Source organism: Bos taurus, chromosome X (genome assembly GCF_002263795.3).
Source record: "Bos taurus isolate L1 Dominette 01449 registration number 42190680 breed Hereford chromosome X, ARS-UCD2.0, whole genome shotgun sequence".
In the NCBI taxonomy this organism is placed as follows: Eukaryota; Metazoa; Chordata; class Mammalia; order Artiodactyla; family Bovidae; genus Bos; species Bos taurus.
The window spans coordinates 4,225,380-4,246,947 of NC_037357.1; the positions used below are offsets into that span (position 1 = coordinate 4,225,380).

Here is a 21,568-nt window from a genome sequence, read left to right on the forward strand (position 1 = left end):
TATACTCCATTTATAGTTATAAAATATGGGCTATGTTCCTTGTCCTGTACAAGGCATCCTTGTAGCTGATTTTATACATATGGTTTTATTCTTTAATTTTTAAAATAGATACCATACATAGCTCAAAAATCTGACAATATAAGTTATTCAGTGAAAAGACTGTTCAAGTTCCCTGCCCATCACCTACCCCACTGTCACACTACCCTGATGGGTTTCTATGCATGGAGAAAAATAAACACATGTTCTTCTGTCTTCTGTGATGGTAACACTTGACACATTTTACCTCTGTCACTTGTTTGGAAGAATGGTTCTTGTTTGAAATTATATTTACCAGGCTGCCATCATTATTTCTAGGGTCAAATGAAATCATCACTAGGAAAAGACTTTGAAAAAGGTTAGAGGAAGCCATACACTTTCAGAAGGGAGAGGAAGAGGATGGCCCTACCCTTTTTTTGGGAAACACTTTTAAGTGAAATATTTATGGGAAAAAAAGACAGTCTAGAATCAGCAATTCTAACTTACAAGGACCCTTAGACATTTAGTCCAAATTCTGATTCTTCAGATGAGGAAACCGGTTCAAGGATGGGGAGCAGTCACCTGGCTAGCTAGTAGCAGACCTAGGGACTGGAATCCTGGTGTCTTGACTCCCAACCTCCTGTGCTTTTAGTCTTTGTGGCTCACTTCAGTAAACCCTTCCTTTTATCTGGGCTTCCCTGATAGCTCAGTTGGTAAAGAGTCCACCTGCAGTGCAGGAGGAGACCCGGGATTGATTCCTGGGTCGGGAAGATCCCCTGGAGACCGGAAAGGCTATCCACTCCAGTATTCTGGCCTGAAGAATTCCATGGACTGTATAGTCCATGGGATCGCAAAGAGTCGGACTCGACTGAGCGACTTTCACTTTCTTTTCGCTAAACCCTGCTGAGTGAATGCCACACCAGGCACTATGCCCCAGATATGAACAAGACACAGCCCCGCCCTTCCGGAGCTCAGTCAGTGGGACTGCAAGGCCATTACAGGACGGGGTGCTGAGTACTGTGACAGGTCTGCAGAAGGTGCTGCGAGCGCAGAGTAGGGGCCTGACCCAGTCTTCGGATGGGGGGAAGGGAAACGGCTTCAGGTAAGTTCCAGGTGATGCCCACAGCAAGCCAAGCCTTGAAGGTTGGAGAGCATTTAGGAGATAAGCAACTGAGGTGAGAAAAGAAGCATGAGTGCGGGCACATCACACTAGCATGGCTGCGTGGGAAAGTGCCACAAGTCGTGCAGAACTAGAGCCCAGAGGGGCGTGGCAGGAAGGAGAGGAAAGAGAGACTGCAGAGGCTGACCTGTCTTCCGCGGGTGTTGGGCTTCCTCCCGGGCAGCTGGGAGCTCTGCGGGCGGCAGGCAGGAGAGTGAGGTGAGGACCCGCCTCCGTCTGCGGGGCTGCTCTACGGAGCACCAACTGACTGCAAGCCGCGGTTCTCAGCCAGGGCGTTTTTGTTCCTAGGGACACGTGAGGTGCTACTGCCATCTAGTGGATAGAGGCCGGCAACGCTCCTCAATAGCCTCAGCGCAGGGGCTGGCCCTCCCGGGGTAGTTTTAGGAAGTCCATGATGACATCAACACTGCTGAGATTGAGAAACCCTGAAAACAGCCAGGTCTCCATCAAGTAACATGGCTTCTTCCTCCTGTTCCTTGTCCTTTTTTCATTCAAGTTCAGATCCCAGATTCTCCCTTGTGTGTGCGTGCTAAGTTGCTCCAGTCGTGTCCCACTCTGTGCAACCCCATGGGCTGTAACCCGCCAGGCTCCTCTGTCCATGGGATTCTCCAGGCAAGAATACTGGAGTGGATTGCTATGCCATGCTCCAGGGGATCTTCCCCTCCCATGGATTGAACCTGAGTCTCTTTACGTCTCTTGCATTGGCAGGTGGGTTCTTTACCACTAGCGCCACTTGAGAAGCCCCGGTTCTCCCTTCGCTCATCTGTAAACCTGAACTTTATCCCATCCTCGGAGGCTTTTGTTTTCCCACAGGTGTATCCCAACTCGCCATATGTGACGCATCTCAGGTCGAGAAGGGCAAAGAACAAACCGTTTCTTTTCCGAAGGGCTGTGAAGACTGTGAACACTGAGGGTACCAGCACATCAGGAGGCTCTGCCCCCTATCAGCTGTGTGACCTCAGGCAAGTCACTTCACTACCCTGAGCCTCAGATCTCCCATCTTTTAAGGGAGGATAGTCGGCGCTCTGCACACATCCCTGGGTATCTCTGTCCTGACATCTGTCAGGACATCGTGTCTGTGGAGTAGTTTGTAACTGGATGGCATTGTGCCTGTGGAAGCTGTCTAGTCTGCCCCCAGCTGCCCCAAAGGCACCCAAATGTGGTGTCGGGAGGACCCTGAGACCCAGGGCGTAACCAGGTGTAGGCAGTGGCAGCAGTCTTGGCTTCTCTCTTGGAACCTGTGATTACAGCCTGGGGGTTCACAGAACATTGCAGCAAAGATGGCACTAACCTTGATAAGGACACGAATTGCTCTGAAGTTGTGTTCTGAAAGAGAGAAAGATGCAATTTGCTGCCACTGTGCGAACCCAGGTCCTGGTTTACCCCTCCAGGTAGACGCTGCCTGCTCTGTTCCAGGGGAAGGTGGTGACTGGATGGGACTGAGGCTTGTTGTCCTCAGCAGGAAACTTCAGGATGGGGGGGAGAGACTTAAACATCACTTGGTTTTCAAGATTTCACATCACCCTGATGCTTTTGTGACCCAGAACTCAAAATTATTCTATTACACTTTTGTACTTTCACACTTTTTTTGACACACAAGACATGTGAAACGACTATAGAGGTTTTTCTTTTCCAAGTGTGTTGATGCAGATTTTGCGTGTCTAAAGACATTGACTTCCCTGGCGGCTCAGCTGGTAAAGCATTCGCTTGCAATGTGGGAGACCTAGGTTCAATCCCTGGGTTGAGAAGATCCCTTGGAGAAGGGAACAGCTACCCACTCCAGTATTCTGGTCTGGAGAATTCCATGGACTGTATAGTCCATGGGGCCGCAAAGAGTTGGTCATGATTGAGTGACTTTCACTTTCAAAGACACTAGCATTCAAGTTCTTGATTTGAGTCTCTGTGTGCTTGTATAATGCTGCCTTCCTCCCCCCACCACATCCACATACTCCTGACCAAACAGCTCACCTCTGAGGTTCGCATACTCGGGAATGCTCTTTTTGGGATATGCTCTTCTTATGCTTCCCAGATGAAGCTGGAGTAGAGTCTGAGCTGGGGAGGAGAATGTTCTTAGGACCTTCACAGTTTGATGCATGGTTGAGAAAAGACAAGATGAGGACATTTCTGGAAAGAATCAATCCAAGGCTATGTTTGCATAATCTTTCATCGTTAAAGGTTTCTTTGGTATATTTGCGTGTCCTCTGTGTCTGATGCTGTTGGCCACCCCCAAAGTCTCTTTGGCAATAAAGAGCCAAATCACCAGTTTGGGGATTTCCACAAATCTTCACTGAGGACTAAAGACCTAATTGTTCTTTTCAGGGCATCATTGAGAAAATGGCCTAGCAGATCTGACTTGTGTTAACCCATGTAAATGCTGCTTTATTTGTTTGCAGGCATTTTGTTTCATCTGTTGTTTTGTTTCGTAGCAGGTGTCTTCCTCAATTCCAGAAAACATGGAGAAATCGATTATTAAATGGGCTAGAGGGTGGTTGAGAAATATAATTTACAAACAAGTATGCAATTTCTTTTTTAACTTTATTTTTGGCTGCAATGGGTCTTCGTTGTAGCAAGCGGGGACTACTCTCTAGCTGAAGTGCACAAGGTTTCATTGCAGCGGCTTCTCTTGTTGTAGAGCATAGGCTCTGGCGCACATGGGCTTCAGTAGTTGCAGCATGCAGACTCAATAGTTGTGGCTTGCAGGCTTAGTTGCTCCGTAGCCTGTGGAATCTTCCTGGACCAGGAATCAAACCCATGTCCCCTGCATCAGCAGGGGGATTCTTATCCATTGCACCACCAGGTAAATCCAACAAGTATGCAATTTCAGTTATGACATCAAAAACTGTAATGCCAAAGGCAGTAGGAGAAAAGGGAAGACAATGGAAACACTGAGTGTCACTTGCCCCCAAGAAAACAAGAAGCTTTCCTGTGTGTTTAAGATTTTCTTTGGCATACCTGCCTGTCCCTCTGTGTGCCACCTACCACATGGCTGAGGAATGTCTGTTTCACTTAGCAGACAGACTGTTTTCCTTTTAGGCTTAATACTCTTTGTTTCTAGAGGCCAGAAAACAGTGCAGGCCCCCAGAAGCCCACTCCCATCTCTTAACTTTAAGATCCTAGTCTGTGGGTCAAGCTGGATCAAGTCTCTAGGGCAACTCTCGAGTTTTCATCCAGTGTCTGTTATGGGCGGCCCAACGTGGGGATGACCATCTAGGCATCCCCATCAAAAGGCCAGCCATCTGGGAACAGTTTGCCAGTATCAGACCTGCATGCTCAAGGACTGCTGGGAGGTCTGTGACATCACAGCTCTCAGTGATCTGCCCACCTGGGACTGACAGGCACAGTACTCAGGGTGTGTGGCCTTTATGGATGGAGAACAGGCCTCCGTTTAGGAAAGGCCCTGGGCTCCTATCACCTCCTCTCCCTTCCTGGGGCAGTCTGGTCAGGCCTTTTACGGTGGAAGTGAAGTCAGTCAGCCACACTTGCTGAGAAGCTGCCCAAACCCATGGTGCCTTGCTACATTTGACTCACTTCTTCTTTTTTCAGGTAAGCACAGTTTATCCTCCCAACTAGACTGTAGGTGCACTGAGGGTGGGAAACTTGTTTCAGCTTCACTTCACTTCAGGGTTTGCAGCACTCAGAAGAGCCGTGCTAGCTGACTGGGATCACTTGCCAGGGCATCGTCAGCATATAGCATGAGCTTCATCTCTGAGAACAGGCTTGTGGGGCATAGGCTGGGGTTGGGGGAGTAAGAAGATAAACAAGGGAAGGGGATGACAGGCTTAGCATGAAGGTACCAGGAGAGGTGAGGGCAGGAGCTGAGAGGGAACGAACATGACTGAAGGGCTACACTGAGGCCGTCTGATCGCGGGTTGGAAAAGAATTTCCAGACACAGGCCATTTCAGAAGGGAGTGAGTTTTTATTAAGAACAAAGAGCAGAGATAATGTGGGCACTGTGAATGCAGTGGGATGACCTCCTGACAGAGGAGGGAAAGCTGACAGTTTTCATGAGTGAATAGCCAATTTTTATAGCCTCAAGACAAAGAAAATTCCTGCTGGAAGGCTGGCGTTAGGTGATGGGTTGGGGCGCTATGGGGTGTTTAGCGGAGTGGGCACCTTGGCTTAATTGGGAGTCAGGAACTTATTAATGATGATCAGGGGGGCTTTTGGCAACCATTACAAAGGGGCTCAGTCGGCTTGGGAGGTGTCCTTGGTTCTGGGCTTCGATTCTGTGGCCTTGGGCAAGGCCTCGCACCTGTGGCCTGGGACAAGCCTCAACAGGTTACAGGTGGGAAGGAAGAAAAGCCGAGGCCCAGGGTGTGGCTGTCCTTTCTCCTGCGCTGATGTCATCTACCCCTGCTGGACCCCCTGCCCGCTTCTGCCCCCCTCCCCAACTTGTTCCTCCCCTAACTGTCCTCAAGTCAGAAAGAAGCTGACAGCGACCAAAGCAACACCCCCCCACAGAGCACCGCATCCTGGGTACCAATCCACCCCACTTTCCACACGCGGGGCAAGCGAGGCCCCGCCCCTTCTCCCTCCCCTGGCTGGAGCAAGGGACGAAGCCTGGGAGACTGCGCGTTTCTGACCCCGTGTGACCCCGTGTCCAAGGTCCACCGCAAGCAGACCGAGCACACTCACCAGGCTGCCCGCAGGGTCTAGAAGGGCCCCCAGGCGGGGCCGCGGGGCATGTCTTTGCACATGTTCTCGAAGGCGCAGGCTGGCGCACGGCTGGAGCAGGTGCTGCACCGCCCTCCCCCACGCCGGGCCCCGCCCCAGCTCCAGTGCAAGAGCTTGGGGACCGGGGTGTGTGAGAGGGGAGCTGCCAGAGGCTTATTTCCTACTCTTTCTTCTCCTGCCCCACCTGCTTCTCTCCCATCTGCGCCCCCACTTACAAACCGCCCCCTCCCCTCAACACTCTTGTGCGGCGCCTCCTGGGGAGGAAGCATCCGAGGAGGGCGGAGGGCATGGTTTGGAGGACCCTGTCCTCACTGCTGATGAGGGTTCAAAAGGTCTCTCAATCTGTTAGGCCCAGAGGCCAGAGTTTGTCGCTTCAGTGAGGGGCTTGGCTGGGGGTAGAAGGTGACGTTCTGGCCACCCACTTGAAGCTTTTGCCTCAAAGAGGAGCCTTTCTAATCAGCTGGGAAATCTTTCCTGGCTCCCCCTCGAGAACATTTTTACCTTCTAAGAGCGTCTCATTGGTGGATTGCACGTCTCTCTCCTCTGGGCAGTTAAGAATCCCACTGCCCACCCTGGGCCTGGCACCAATGGCCCCAGGGCTTCTTAGGTCTTGCCGCGTACAGGCGGCTGGAGCTCTGTCCTTTTGGAGTGCAGGTGCCACCTGGCCCAGTGTTTCCATTTCCCCCTCTTTCTCCCAGGGAACCCAGGAGAAGGGCAGGGCTGTGGATCAGGGCCTGCTGAGGCACTAGAAGGTTCATGGCAGTTGGTCCGATGGGCCGTATGGGAGTCAGATCAACAAACAGAACCCAGGCCACTCCTCATCATCCAGCGTTTTCACAGCTCATGAACCTCTGTGCTCCCCAATGCCAGTGTCCACACAAGCCCTCCTCCTGCCTTGGCTCTGATGTACCAAGCACTGTTCTCAGCCTTTTCTGTAAAACTGTGATTTGATCCTCATTAAGAATCCTATTCCATAGGCACTGTCATCCCCATTTTATAGACAAACTAAGAAATGTTAAGTAAATTGTTCCTGGGTATGTGCTGATAACCATTACAATATAAGCTGGTCCTGGATTCATAAAAGACATCTTTGAAAACAATCAGGCACACAAGGGAGATCCTAACCTCAGAAGTTGGGAATAAATAAGTAAAAGCTCAGTCAATGAAGGTGGACAGCTCTGGGTTTGAGTTTTAGCCAACTTATGTAATACACTCTGTGCCCCTGCTCAACTCTAATGAAAACACCAACACCTACTTCTTGGGGCTATTGTGATGTATCACTTCCCAGTGACTGGCACACAATAAGGACTCCCAGTATATACCAGCTGCGAGGCTCACTACTCCTGGCACAGCCCTGCAATCCCACCTGCTGGGGGGAAGCTAGCTTGGACAGGACAGCCTAGTCCTGATCCATAGGTCAGATTGCTGCTGTGACTGGACTAGCCCCCTCTCTCACTAACAGAAGAAGTCAATCATTTGGGCTTTGGTTCCTATTGGCTGAAATTGGTGTTGCCCTGGTAGCACATGTAAACATTCCAGCCGGGAAGCCTGGGGAAAAGCTGCCCAGCGACTCTTTCTGAGGCTTCCTGGGCCGCTGCCATTTCATACGAGGATCCAGGATCCGAGGATCCGGTCACTCAGGTATTGAGGGTTAGGAAGGGTGGGAGGGCTCTGCAAAAGGGGCCTGCCCTTGTTTTCCCCATTTGTCACTCACACCTCAAACTTGACCCCAAGCCTTCATAGCCATTCTGGCTTCTGGCCTCTCATTAGGAAGGGGAGGGAGAGAAAGGGCTAGAAGAGGGCGGTGGGAGGGAGGCTTTGGGTCTGTGGTCCACAGGCATGTGAGGATAAGATGGGAACTGCCTCCTGAGCCCTGCTCCCCACTGGAGCACAGGGTTCCTGGGGTCCTTCTATAGACAAGGCCCCTGCTAATTTGGTGGGTTTGAAGGGCACAGATTTGGCTTCCAGTAAATTCATCAAGAGGCAATTTACTGAAAGTCAAGTCACCAAATGACCAGGTAGCCAAATGGGCTGTTTTCTGAGGGATCACATTGCTGGATGGGCTTTATGACAAACTGCTTTGGCCAAATTGGCATAGGCCTCAGGGTGGGAGAGCCAGTTCTCGAGGGCTAAGGGCCTCCAGACACCCTTACCCCGACCCTTCAGTCCCTCCTCACTCTGGGATGGGCTGCCTGGGAAGATTCCGTTTTCCCCCAAAGGATGACCCTGTCCACCCCTCCACTGCACCCAGGGGAGCTGGGTTGCCTAGTACAGCACCCACCACAGTCTGGGACCAGTGATGACATCCAGAAAGGGAACAAAGGATGACCTTCTTGAAAGAGGCTAACAGTGATGAGGTCATCACTCATTGTGAAGCGTGGAGGGGAGGGAGGAGGGCAGGGTGGAGAAGAGGCAGGCTGTGGAGCTGGATGGCCTGGTGTGAGGTTGGCTTCCTGGTTCATGTGAGTCCTTTTTATGATTCAGGGCCCCAGTGGGGAAACTGCTGGCATACAGAAAGTCGGAGAGAACGGTTAAGTCAAGGGGATATTTACACAGGTATTGGCAAAGGGTAGGGAAAGGAGGGTGGGATGGCTCCTTGGGGCTGGTGATAGTGGGGCCATGACATTGAGGGGAGAGGATGGTTACCCTCACCAGCCTGAGAAGTGAGCAAGCTGCCCTGGGACTGGTGGCCACCTCCTCCATGCAGCCAGTCAGGGGTGACCCGGGAGGCAGAGAGCCCCGGGGAATACCTGCCTGGAGCTCACTTTCCTTCTTTCAGCCTGATCTCCCCATTGTGTGGCACCGCCTGGAAGCCAGAGGGCGTGGACAGCCCACTGTTACAGTCCTGGCAGTTCAGTGTTCCCGGCTGGAGAGCAGGGGAGGTGGGGACAGTGGGCCTAGAAGGCATAAGATTTTATTTATTTATAGAGAAATAAATAGCTCCCTTAGGAGCGAGAGAGCCACTTTCAGGCAGCACTGGCCAAGCAGGGATTGCCTGCAGGGGGTTTATAACTATGCTAGAAGTGAGTACACCTCAGTGAGGAGACTTCAGCATAGCAGGGAAAGAAAGACTCCAAGACTCAAGGGAAAAAGATGGAAAATGTGCAAAGACTTCTAGCTCTGTGATGAACCCTTCACAGTCATGATAACTAATTTCCACAATCTGGATAAGTGTTAAACACACTTGGGAAATTTTAATTATCTCTTACAAACATCTTAGGCTTCCCTGGTGGCTCAGATGCTGAAGAATCTGCCTACAATGTAGGAGACGTGGCTTTGATCCTTGGGTCGGGGAGATCCCATGGAGAAGGGAATGGCAACCCACTCCAGTATTCTTGCCTGGAGAATTCCATGGACAGAGGAGCCTGGCAGGCTACAGTCCATGGGGTCGCAAAGAGTCAGACACGACCGAGTGACTAACACACACAAACATCTCACTAAAATAGGAGCAGCTGCTGCTGCTGCTAAGTCACTTCAGTTGTGTCCGACTCTGTGCGACCCCATAGATGGCAGCCCACCAGGCTGCCCCGTCCCTGGGATTCTCCAGGCAAGAACACTGGAGTGGGTTGCCATTTCCCTCTCCAATGCATGAAAGTGAAAAGTGAAAGTGAAGTCACTCAGTCGTGTCTGACTCTTAGCGACCCTATGGCAGACAAATATTTTCTTAACAAATTTCAAGCTCTGAGCCAGCATCATACTTACTGAGGCCACACCAAAAAGCACACCCCTTGAAGCCTGAAGCAAAAGAAGCCACTGTCTCGTTTCCCTTCCATTTTTCTGGAAGTGTTACCCAAAGCTAACACTTATATATTGCAGGGAAAGAGATGGCAAAAGAAAAGGTAGTTTCTGACAGATAATTGCATATCTGTAAAATCCAAGAGGAAAAAAACTGAAAAGCAAACTCCTCCTCTACTGTACTGCCTCGAATCCTTTTAATTCACTTTATCTTCAAAGAGCCACATGCCCTCAGTAGCCTAAAGTGGGGTTTGAAGTTGTTGTTGTTGTTTTATAATTTTATTTATTTATTTTTGGCTGTGCTGGGTCTTCATTGCTGCACAGGCTTTCTCTAGTTGCCACAAGTGGGGGCTCTTCTTTGTTGCAGAGCACGGGCTTCTCATTGTGGTGGCTTCTCTTGTTGCAGAGCACCCGCTCTAGGGCCTTTGGTAGTTGCAGCACATGGGCTCAGTAGTTGCGGCTCCTGGGCTCTAGAGCACAGGCTCAATAGTTGTGGCACAGGAGCTTAGTTGCTCCGTGGCATGTTGGATCTTCCCAGATCAGGGATCGAACCTACATCTCTTGCATTAGCAGGTGGATTCTTTACCACTGAGCCACCAGGGAAACCTGGGGGTTGAAGTTCTAATAAAGACTCAACTAGAAATCAGTACTGTTAGAACTATAAGGAAGTTAGGAATCAGTTGGCTACACCTTCCTTGACTTAAGTCTTCATGGTTATGAGAATCAGAAAATCCTTGGTTTTCAGGAATAGGGGATCTCAGCATCCAGGCACAGAAGGTAAACTGAGAGACCCCTCCTACTCTAACACCTAATACCCTCTCTAGAGGCAACAACCGTTTCCTGTGTCTTGTGATTCTTCAAGAGATAGTCTGTACTTAAGATGAGTTTATACAGGCATGCACGCACACACACACGCACACACACACACACACAGAAAGTAACTTCTTGAGTTTCTTTTTCCAGTGAAAAGAAAATGAATGTGACCAAAAATGTCAAATTTGAGAAGGAAGCAAATGAGGATAAAGGTTCTACAAGCCAGGCGATGGCTACAGAAGATCCTCAAGACATAACAAAAATAGCTCTAACTTTAGCCAAAGATGCCATCACTGCTGCTGTCAAATCTGCAGAAGGTAGTAAACCTGTCTGGGTGCCTGTGGTCTCATTAGGTAATGCTTCACTAGGAAGTAACTAATACATTCATACTTTGTTTGCAGAAGCTGAAAACCCCGTCAAAAATATCGATTGGATCACCCATGGTGAGTTCACAGAAGAAAAGGGCCGTCAACAAGTTGAGGAGTTTGTTTTGGTAAGTTCTTTGGCCACTCCAGCTTTGCACACAAGGGAGAAGAATGACACAAAGGCTCCTGTTTGATGAAAAGTTGGAAGTCCTGCTAGAAAGCCTAAGTGATGATACCACAGGCGACTTGAATAAATAAAAACTGTCTCATCTGGATTTCCAAATCAAGATGGGATAGTCTTTGAAGGTGAACAGCACAATCGTATTCCCAGTGTTTGTATTGTCTTCACCGTACACTTCCCTAAGAAAATCAGATATTCTCAGCTAAGCAATTTTCCCATGCCACTGCCCTAAATGGGGGCCTAATGGCCTAAGAAGGAATTGTTGTTTAGTTGTTAAGTTGTGTCTGACTTGTGCGACCCTGTGGACTGTAGCCCACCAGGTTCCTCTGCCCACAGGATTTCCCAGGCAAGATTATGGGAGTGGGTTGCCATTCCCTTCTCCAGGGGATCTTCCCAAACCAGGGATCGAACCTGCATCTCCTGCATTGGCAGGCAGATTCTTTACCACTGAGCCACTGGGGAAGCCCTTCTAAGGAGGGAGATGCCTCTCTAAAAACAGGGGTTCTGTAGTCCCAGCTCTAGAGTTCTCACGTTAACAGAGGGGATGTAGAGAGATCACAAGGCGTTTTGCCTTAGCTCTGGAATGTGTTCACTGTACAGTCAGATGCACACGCTCCTAACTCCTTTTCTTTTTCCTCCTGGTCTTGGCTCTGACCTATTTGTGGGGCTTATCCTGGCAGCTCTTGGGAGAAGGCCCTGGGTTGCTTTGCGTACTGGCGGGGTGGAGGAAGAAGACTGGTCTGAAACCCCCACTTGCTCTATTTCCTTGGAAGAGAAACCAGTTGAAACTGGTGGAGGCAAACTTCTGGAGCCTGGAAGAAGTGTCCAGCTGTGTCTGTTCCTCTGGTCAGTCCATCCAAGCCTTCTGGCCTAAGGGCACTTTCCCAGCCCCAGGGAGGCCCCAGTCAAGTGGGAAAGAGGAAAGGTCAGGGGTTTGGGACTCCACACCCTCCATTTGTGATCCAGTCGTGTTGTTGCCATTGCAAGGGCACCAGGAACACAATGAAGACAAATGGTGCGAAGTTCTGGTTCCCCTTGGGCCTTCCCACTCGGAGAACATCTCCCACTTGGGTTTGGGCCAAAGGTTCTGCCTGCTGCACCCAGGGCTTATGAATCAGACTGAATGGAACAGAGAACAAGCAGGAGAACGTGCCTCTGGAGATCCTACTGGTCCCGAGTAAAAGGCTAAAAGTCAGTCCTGCCTGGGCTGCAGGGCCCCATGTGATCCGAGTCTCCATCCCCGCCTCCTCCCAACTGACTGCTCAGACCCCATCACCTACCACCTTCTCCCTGGTCACCTTTCTCACTCAAGTTGTACTTGCAGTTCAACTGCCAGGCATGCTCCCACCTCAGGGTCTCTGCACTTGCTGTTCCCTCTCCCCTGAGATCTACTCTCATGGGTCATGTTTTCCCTCTCTTCAGGTTTTTGTTAAGATGCCTTATGCTCAGAGGCCTTTCCCCGCCACCTGATTTAAAATTGCACCCATTTCTCCTCTGCCTTATTTCTTTCCCACCAGAACTCAGCTCTATCTAGGATATTAGATTTTATTTACCCTATTGCCTTTTATCCGCCATCAGAACACATGGTCCATGAAGGCAGAGATTTTTGTTCACTGTCATGTCCCCAGGCCTTAGAAAGGTCAGGTACATAGTAGTGAAAGTGAAAGCCGCTCAGTCATGTCCGACTCTTTGCGACCCCATGGATTGTATAGTCCATGGAATTCTCCAGGCCAGAATACTGGAGTGGGTAGCTGTTCCCTTCTTCAGGAGATCTTCCCAACCCAGGGATCGAACCCAGGTCTCCTTCATTGCAAGCAGATGCTTTGCCAGCTGAGTCACCAGGGTATATAAATATGTGTTGAATATATGAACAGATTTATTCTCTGTGCCATTATTTCTTCACAGATGAAAAGCTAAGTCAAAGTATTTGTCTTACTCATTGGTAGGACTGTTGTGAGGACACAGACAAATTAGAAAGTAGAAGGTGATGGAAAAGCTAGAAGCTCTATGTAACTCCTGACATAAAACCACCATTTCCAGTCCTACTAATGCAGCAAGCTCTAGAAGTAAAGTCTACCATCTAAGTGCCAGGCATTTCTAATGGAGCACTTTCTCAAGCTTACTGAAGATTTCTTAGAGTTCACCACACACCAGGGGATGGCAAATTAGGAGTTATTACCATTTACTGAGCGAGCACTGCAATGTGCCAAGCACCGCTAAGCACTTCACATGCATTATCTCATTTAATCCTCACAACAAACCTGGGTATAGGTACCTCAGTGTACCCATTTTACAGATGATGAATCCTGAGGGTCAGAGAGCTTGGGCGATCTGTCCAAAGTCTTTCTGATTAATCAGCAAAATGAAGTTTTGACTGTAAGTCTATCTGATATACTTTTCTCACCATAATAGGAAGAGTCCTTTTTGATGCCAAAAATAATACAGTTTACTATCAATGAAAAGTGCAAATTCAAAAGATTTTAAGGTATTACAATGTGAATAAGAATGATTCAATCTGGTATCAGAAGGCTTGTGTGTTTGTGGGGAGGGAACAGGTACACTTATACACTACCAGTGGGCATAACTGGTTTATTTTCTTCAGCAATGCAATGTGGTAACAAGAACACACAAAACAGTTCTTTAAAAAAATTGTTTTTAATTTATTTTTATCTTTTGGTGCACTTCACGGCATGTGGGATCTTAGTCCTCTGACCAGGGGTTGAACCCATGCCTCCAGTGCTGGCAGCATGGAGTCTTAACCACTGGACCACCAAGAAGTCCCAAAAATACACAAAGAAGTTCTTTATACAAGAAAACCTGGAAAACCCTTCATGCCTATCACACACTTACAATATTTTCATAATAAAATTAAGATATCATTATTAAAAAAAAAAACTCAGTGAGCTTTTTGCTCACTGACACAAAGTAGACAATGAAAACCCCCTTCTAACCACACAAAATCCAGTTCTACTCCCTCAGATGTCACTTACCAGGGATAACAGTTTTGTGCATATACTTCCAGGTGCATGTTGATTTTGAGTCTAATAGTATGTAATTGTCTAAGCCATCCATGGCAGAATAGCACAATGAAATACTCTTTTCCTGGAAGTGAGTATATAAAGCAACGTTATGTAAAAATGACAAAACATGGGATAACACACACTCACAGCATAGAGATAAAAATGGGAAGATTGGCTTGATGGAGACAGCTGAATTTACTGTGTCTAAACCCGCTTTAGAATATCCTAGAGCTGAGACATCTGATGGGGTGGAGAGAGCACTGAGCTGGCTGCCTGGGAGCCTGGGTCCCAGTCCCAGCTGTTTTGTTTGTCCTTTGCTATTTCTAGGTGCCAGGATCCTTATATGCAAAGCGAGGGGCTCTATTAGATCATCTTTAGGGACCACTCCAATGCTATGGAGCCTGTGACTGTGTGACAGATTATTTTTAAAAAAATCTTGGCTGTGCTGAGAGGCATGTAGGATCTTAGTCCCTGACCAGGGATTGGACCCATACCCCCTGCATTGGAAGTACAGTCTTAACCACTGGACCATCAGAGACCATCTGTGACATTAAACATTAGGCCTAAAAAAGTGTATCAAGTATAACACAGAAAGGTTGAAAATAAAAGGCATGCTCCAATGGTCCTCATAGGGTTGACTGTTGACTCCTTAATTCAAAGGAATAATGATCTATGTAAGAACACACAGACCTGATCTCAAGAAATTTAGAGTCTGATGTTCCTCTCTGGCCAACTCTAACAGCCAATTGGGTATAAGTTTGAAATAAAATCAGCTGAGGCAGAAGGCCAGCCTATAGTTTTTCTTTTTATTATTGTCTGCCCTGGGTCTTTGTTGCAGCATGCAGGTTCTTTGTGTGGCATGCAGTCGCACAGGCTTTAGGTTCCTTGCAGCATGTGGCATCTTAGTTCCCCAATCAAGGATCAAACCCACGTCCCTTGCATTGGGAGATGGATTCTTAACCACTGGACCACCAGGGAAGTCCCAATATTTATTTTTTAAAGGCGGCCTGAAGTTTTTTACCATCTCCTCCCAAACTCTCTTCTGATAGATATCACTGGGATTGTTAGAAAATCCTACTCCTGTCCTTCTGTGGACCTTCATCTTAATTTAGGATCTTTTCCAATTTGGAAGCTTTCTGTGCCCCAACAGCCAGAGCAAGGGGATTTCGTTGAACTTGATGAATATCTCCGGCTTTCAAGGCCTGGTACTAAGGCTCAAGGGTGCAACGTGACTTGTGTGGACCTGAGGTGTTATTAAGGTGTGTGCTTTGGAGGGGGAAACTTCTCCAAGCCATCTGGATGATCCTGACCTATTCCTTTTCTAACCTTATTTTCCTTACCACTTAGGGCTGCAATGAAGTGAGTCTGGTTTTCCCAAACAGGTGATGAGATCAGCCTCATCACTTTCCTTTTATTTTTTAAAAAGTCTTTATTGAATTTATTACAATATTGTTTATGTCTTATGTTTTGGGCCACGAGGCACGTAGGATCTTAGCTCCCCGACCAAGGATCGAACCTGCATTCCCCTGCATTGGAAGGTTAAGTCTTAACCCACTGGACCACCAGGGAAGTCCCAGCCTCATTACTTCCTAGTCACACATTTAGGTCTCCTGGAGTGAGCAGAACACATGTCCTAAGCACTTTCTAATTTGCCAATTAACCAAACTCGCCTTCCAAGTAAGGGTCCGGAAGGAAGTCACTGTGGACATGCATGCAGTGTGTATGTACACACACCCGAGTGTGAGCCCCTGTGCTCCAAAGTCCAATCTCAAGCAATGTCTGCAATACTAGCTTATTTCCCATTTTAGCTCCACCTTTTCTCTCCTCTACCCTTGGAGATAAGTGAGAGTTGACTGTAGTTTGAACCCCGGTCTAAAAGGTTAGAAATGGATTCCACAAGTGGGGCTATAATCCCTACTGTTGTGTGCTACCTTCATCGCAGCGGTCCCCAACATGCAGGCTACAGACCGGAAGGTACCTCCAGTCAGATCAGTGGCAGCATTAGATTAGAAATAAAAGTGCCCAATAAATGTAACGCACTTGAATCAGCCCCAAACCATCCCCACTCCCCTGGCCGTGGAAAAACTGTCTTTCACGAAACTGGTCCCTAGTGCCAAAAAGGGTGGGGTGCGCTGAGAGGACTTGAACAGAAGTCTGCTTTTCTTCCTCTGTGTGCTTTTTCTTTTCCCCTGTGAAATAGAATTGGGAGTATCAAGGCCGCTGGGAGCACTACACAGAGTTTTTAAGGAAGGAAGATGTGCTTCACAGCTTCTACTACATCTACTGTGTACGGTGGAGCATCCCAACTGCTCGGAGACCCATAGCCCAAATCACTGCCAGTGTGTACTTCACCATCAAGGTCAACAAAAACAAACCTCTGGTAAGCGCTTCCTTGGCTGCCCTGTTCCCTTCAGTGAGACTTCAATGAGAACAGACTTCGCATGTCAAGGCCATTGATGGCCCCTTCCTTGTGAAACTGAACAGTCATATTTCTGTCTTCAATCTGGTGGAGCCCAGCTGTAGCACTTGCCATCACTGATCACACCCTCCTCTGTGAAATGTTTCATTTGGCTTCTAGAACAACAACATTCTCTCCTGGTTTTCCTCTTGCCTCACTGACCACAGTTTACTCTACTGGTCCTCTGCTCTCTTTCTCTCACTGACCTCTTCATGTTTGCATGTCCTGAAACTCAGCCTTTGGGTATCTTCTCTAGCCTCTTTTCTTGTACAGTCTTATCCAGTCTCCTGGCTTTAAATGCTACCTCTAGCTTATTTTTTAAAAACATTGATTTTTTTCTACACTGGGTCTTTGTTGCTATGTGTGAGCTTTCTCTAGTTGTGGTGAGTAGGGGCTACTCTTCATTGTGGTGTGCAGGCTTCTCCTTGCGGAGCACAGGCCTAGGGTGCATGGGCTTAGTTGCTCTGCAGTATGTGTAATATTCCCGGACCAGGGATCGAACCTGTGCCCCCTGCATTGGCAGGAGGATTCTCAACCACTACACCACCAGGGAAGCCTCACCTCTAGCTTGATTCCCAAATTTCTGTCTCCAGACCAGACTTCTGTCCCTTGGATATTTAAACATCTCCCTTACTGTATCCAAAGCTGAACTTCTGATTTTCCTTTCAAAGTCTGACCTATGCCTTCCTCATCTCAGCTGATGGCCAAAATCCTTGTCATCTTCCTTGACTCTTCTTTTTCAGTCACATCCATTAGGAAATCCTATTGGCCCTACCTTCAAAGTAGGTGCTCAATCCAAGCCTCTCTTCCCACTGCACCTCTACCACCTTGGGCCAAGACACCATCATCCCTCACCGAAGTTATTTCAATAGCCTTCTAGCCAGTCTTTCTGCTTCCACCTTTACCCGCATCCTGTCTCTTTTCAGCTAGCCAGAGGGAGTCTTGGAAAAATGAAATTATGTCACACCTCGAATGTTCCAACATGCTTCTCCAACTTCAAAATGCATGTGAATTACTCAGGGATCTTGTTAAAAGGAAGATTCAGATTCAGCAGGTCTGAGCTTCTGCATTACTAAGAAGCTCCCAGGAGCTGCTGATGCTGCAGATCCACAGACGACACCCTGAGTAGTGAGGGCCTACAGCCCTTGTGTGATCTGGTCCCTTGTTATTTCTGCTTTCCTATTACCCCTGCCCCTTCACTTACTCTGGTCCAGCCACTCTGATCTTGCTACTCCTCAAATAAGCCAGGTAGAGTCCCACCTCAGGGCTTCCGTACTTGCTGTTCCTTCTGACTGAAACCCTCCTTCCCTCCCTAATACTTTACCATCTTCCGATCGTCTATGTAATTTCTTACCTTGTTATAGTCTGCAACCCCACCAGAATGTAAGCTCCATGAAGGCAGGGATTTTGGTGCTGCTGTAAAACAAGACCTGGCAAATAGCTGCCACTGAGTATTTGAAGGAATGACTGCTTGTCACCACTAGGTTGACTGTGAATATGAAATATGCTGACAGCTGCTGTGAAAGGAGTCCAAATGACACCCATGAGTCCAGGGTTAGGATCCTTAGAACCAGGGTGGTACTAACCATGTCTGGAATACAGGAGACATAAAAGTGTTACTTCCCCTTTGCCTTCATCCTTTCACAAGCTATTTGAGGCTCTCCTGACTCTAAGGATGACCACACCATAGTCAGCCAACCATGTCCTATATTTATCCTATCCTAGTACAAACTTACCTATTTGGAGAGTCTGGAACCTGGAGTGATCTAAAGAGGTAGACTACAAGGAGTTCTCATTTCTCCTGGTCATACAGTCTACCATCAGCTATCTTGCTAACTGGCAAGCTCTAAGATTGGAAAGGGAGACTGCTGGAGGTACATGAGACCATGAAGAGAGAAGACCTGGGGCTGAGCAAGAGCCTGGCTCAGAATTCCAAGTATAATTTTGGAGGGGACACTGGATGGGGGGTCACTGAGACAGAATTATAACTGTAAAAGACATTTTAAAATGTCTTTGAACCGTGTTCATCTATATGGTTTCATTCTTAGGCTGTCCCTACAAGGTAAGTTGGTTCTGTTGACTGAGTAAACTGGACCACGTAAAGAAGGCACATGACTTCCTCATGCTCCTAGTAATGAGAGCACAGCCTCCCCTGACTTGTTTTCAGTTTTGTGGAGACTCTTAAAGTATTTATTGCCTAAAAGATCTTTTGGGGGAACACAGGTTTGAAGTGACAACTACCACCCACAGATCTCCAATTCACAGGGAAGATGAATTCTAGAAATTAAAGAGTATACTTGTGGATACATATAGCAATGTAAAGAATCATGAGTTGGTATGACTGGTCTTGGCTGACAGTTGTCTTTTTCTCTTAGGACACACCCATTGATGTCTCTTATGTCTTTGAGGGCCATTCATTAGTTCACAGGTAAAGAAAATTTAGAGATTTTAAAAGGGTAGTAGGACAAGGTCATCACACTCCAAGAAGCCAGCAGGCCTGTTTTGTTGTTGCTGTTGTTTAGTTGCTACATCGTGTCTCACTCTTTTGTAACCCCATGGAGTGTACCCCATGGAGTGTAGCCCTCCAGAGCCCTCTGTCCTTGGGATTTCCTAGGCAAGAATACTGGGAAATCTTTCTCCAGGGATCTTCCCAACCCAGGGATTGAACCTGAGTCTCCTGCATTTCAGGCAGATTCTTTAGCACTGAGCTACCTTGGGAAGCCCTCAGCGACAGATAATTTATGTAATGGTCACTTTTCTTCTTTGGACCACCTACTCCATTAAGATGGGCTGAAAGTAAGAATCTGCTTTTGTTCTAGAAAATGGATTTTATCTGTAATGTCTTGCTTTTCAGTGACTAACAACTTGAGGTTAGTTGCTGGAGTAAGGTGCGGCCAAAGGAGGTCCCGTCTATCGTTTCAATGGGAAACTTCACAATCACATGGAACTCACTCATAAATAATATTCAATAATTCCTTTTCTTTGTACAGCAGCTCTCTTACAGAATCTTTACATATAAACTCACCCTTTTATTGACTGGGCCTAAGGAATGGAGACAATCTTTGCCTCCACCCCCAAAAGGCATTTTGCTCACTAGGAATGTAACAGAGTAAACAGGGAATCAATGGATCCCTGGCTCAGTGTTTTGTTTCCCTTTAAAAGCTTTTGTTGTGTTTGTTTTTCCTCCTCTGCAGACCAGGAGAAATTCGCTTTCGAGAAAAATGGCTAAGGGACATTATTGAGGCCAAATATGTTTTAATGAATCCAAATATCTTCCAATTCAACAGTATTGGAATCTTCCAGAATATTTTAGGAGATTTCTAATCAGAGCATATTAAAAATATGATACTGTACATCAAACCACAGAATATTTATTGAATAATAAATTTGTGGCATACAATCTAGCTGCATTGTTTTTCTTTGCATTCATTTTCCAGTTGGCAACTTCCACTACATTAGCAGAGTAACCACTAAGTTGTCTTCTATTTTCTAAAAGGTTTTTCCCGTCACTATCTGTATCGCTCAGAGTCTTTCAGATACAAAAGCTGAGTTTAGGGAGTAGATAAAATTCACCTGTCAGACCAAACTGAGATTGGTCCTTGGCTCTTTGTTCCCCCATTTGAGCCTGAGTCTCCAACCTGAACATACCTCTTTCATGGGCACAACCGGGGAACAGAAAAATGGCAACAGTTCTACAGCTCATAATATAACCAGTCTGAAGGGTTTGCCTACTCACAGTTGTCTTTATTTAATGCAAGTTAAGCCTCATTGTTCAACAATACATTCTGAAATTCTGCAACTGGACATGCTGCCTGCCACAAGACAGCGTCACAACTGTGATGGCACCAGGGTGGCTTGAGGGTTGGCTTGATGAAACAGGGAAGGTTCAATCACCACCCTTACTATTTATGGCCTTCTTCCATTCTCACACCAGATCATTTCTTCCTACCATGTCTGTGAAGCTGTCTTGCCTGGCTGTAATATCTTAAACATCAAAGACAAAATTATGAGTGATTACTTATAGGTATATCAGAATACGTATTTAGGTAGACAAGCACTGGAAAGGAACACAGAATACTAAAGACAATTGATGGGGTACAACTGTGGGTAATTTTTCTTTCTTCTTCTTCAACTGTTACATTTGTGAAATAAATTGAAAAGGAGGGAAAATCTTATCAGAGCAACAGGTGAGGAGGTGGGAGAACTAGGTAAGTCTCCTTGGAGAACAAAAAAATATATTTCAATTACAACAGCCCTCCCATTTGACTTATGGCTCAAGTGACTAAAACACAGTTTGAAGCAGTAACTCTAATGGGCTGAAAATAAAACACTCTTAGCCATTTTATTCTTCCCTCCTCTTTCCCAAAGAATATGCTACCGAAGCTATTCTTTGGCAGATCTTTCCTGAAAAAATCTTAATGAAAGATATGATAAAATTCTGAAATAAATTAATATATTTTCTTTCACTTACTCAATAAGCATTTATTGAGTATCTACTCTGTGGAGGATACAGGAGAATCCAATGGACATCCATAATATTCACATATCACAAAATTGTTACATTTAGGGGGAAGGATGGGGGTAAGGGTTAGGGAGTTTGGAATTGACACATATATGCTGCTATATTTAATAATGGATAACCAACAAGGACTACTGTACAGCACAGGGAACTCTGCTCAACGTTATGTGGCGGGCTGGATGGGAGGGGAATTTGGGAAAGAATGAATACATGTTTATGTATGGCTGAGCCCCTTTGCTGTCCACCTGAAACTATCATGACATTGTTAATCAGCTATAGTCCAATACAAAATAAGAAGTTTTTAACAACTGTTGCATTTAAACTACCTTGCCTACTGAATGAAAATCAGAGAACAACCCCATTCAGTCTCTAGGAACTAGTAACAAAAACTAATGTTCTTAGAGAACAAAATTTTAAAAAAATGTGGCCCCCTTTTGCACAGTTTGTGGCATCTCAGTTCCCTGACAAGGGACTGCACTTGGGCCTTTAGCAGTGAAAGCACAGAGTCCTCACCACTGGACTATCGGGGAATTCCTGAGAATAAAATTTTTAAATGGGAAATAAAAATTATGTTTTATTACACAGGGAAATGGACAGATTATGACTC

The 21,568-nt window shown here is 47.0% G+C and overlaps 1 protein-coding gene across 5 annotated transcripts; it reads left to right on the top strand.

Annotated features, from left to right (window-relative positions):
• The first annotated feature begins 459 nt into the window (after window positions 1-459).
• AKAP14 (A-kinase anchoring protein 14) lies at window positions 460-19,846 on the top strand. 5 transcript variants are annotated; one of them, XM_024988816.2, is made up of 7 exons: window positions 7,178-7,511; window positions 8,355-8,426; window positions 10,569-10,735; window positions 10,820-10,911; window positions 16,185-16,364; window positions 18,818-18,870; window positions 19,637-19,846. In XM_024988816.2, the coding sequence occupies exons 3-7, from the start codon at window positions 10,579-10,581 to the stop codon at window positions 19,764-19,766; spliced, it is 612 nt and encodes a 203-aa protein (XP_024844584.1). In that variant the 5' UTR covers window positions 7,178-7,511; window positions 8,355-8,426; window positions 10,569-10,578; the 3' UTR covers window positions 19,767-19,846. The 5 variants fall into 5 exon arrangements, with proteins under 5 accessions (XP_024844583.1, XP_024844581.1, XP_024844584.1 ...); XM_024988813.2 differs by lacking the exons at window positions 7,178-7,511; window positions 8,355-8,426 and adding an exon at window positions 912-1,117; XM_015461405.3 differs by lacking the exon at window positions 8,355-8,426 and having other exon boundaries at window positions 7,183-7,511.
• Window positions 19,847-21,568: the final 1,722 nt, after the last annotated feature.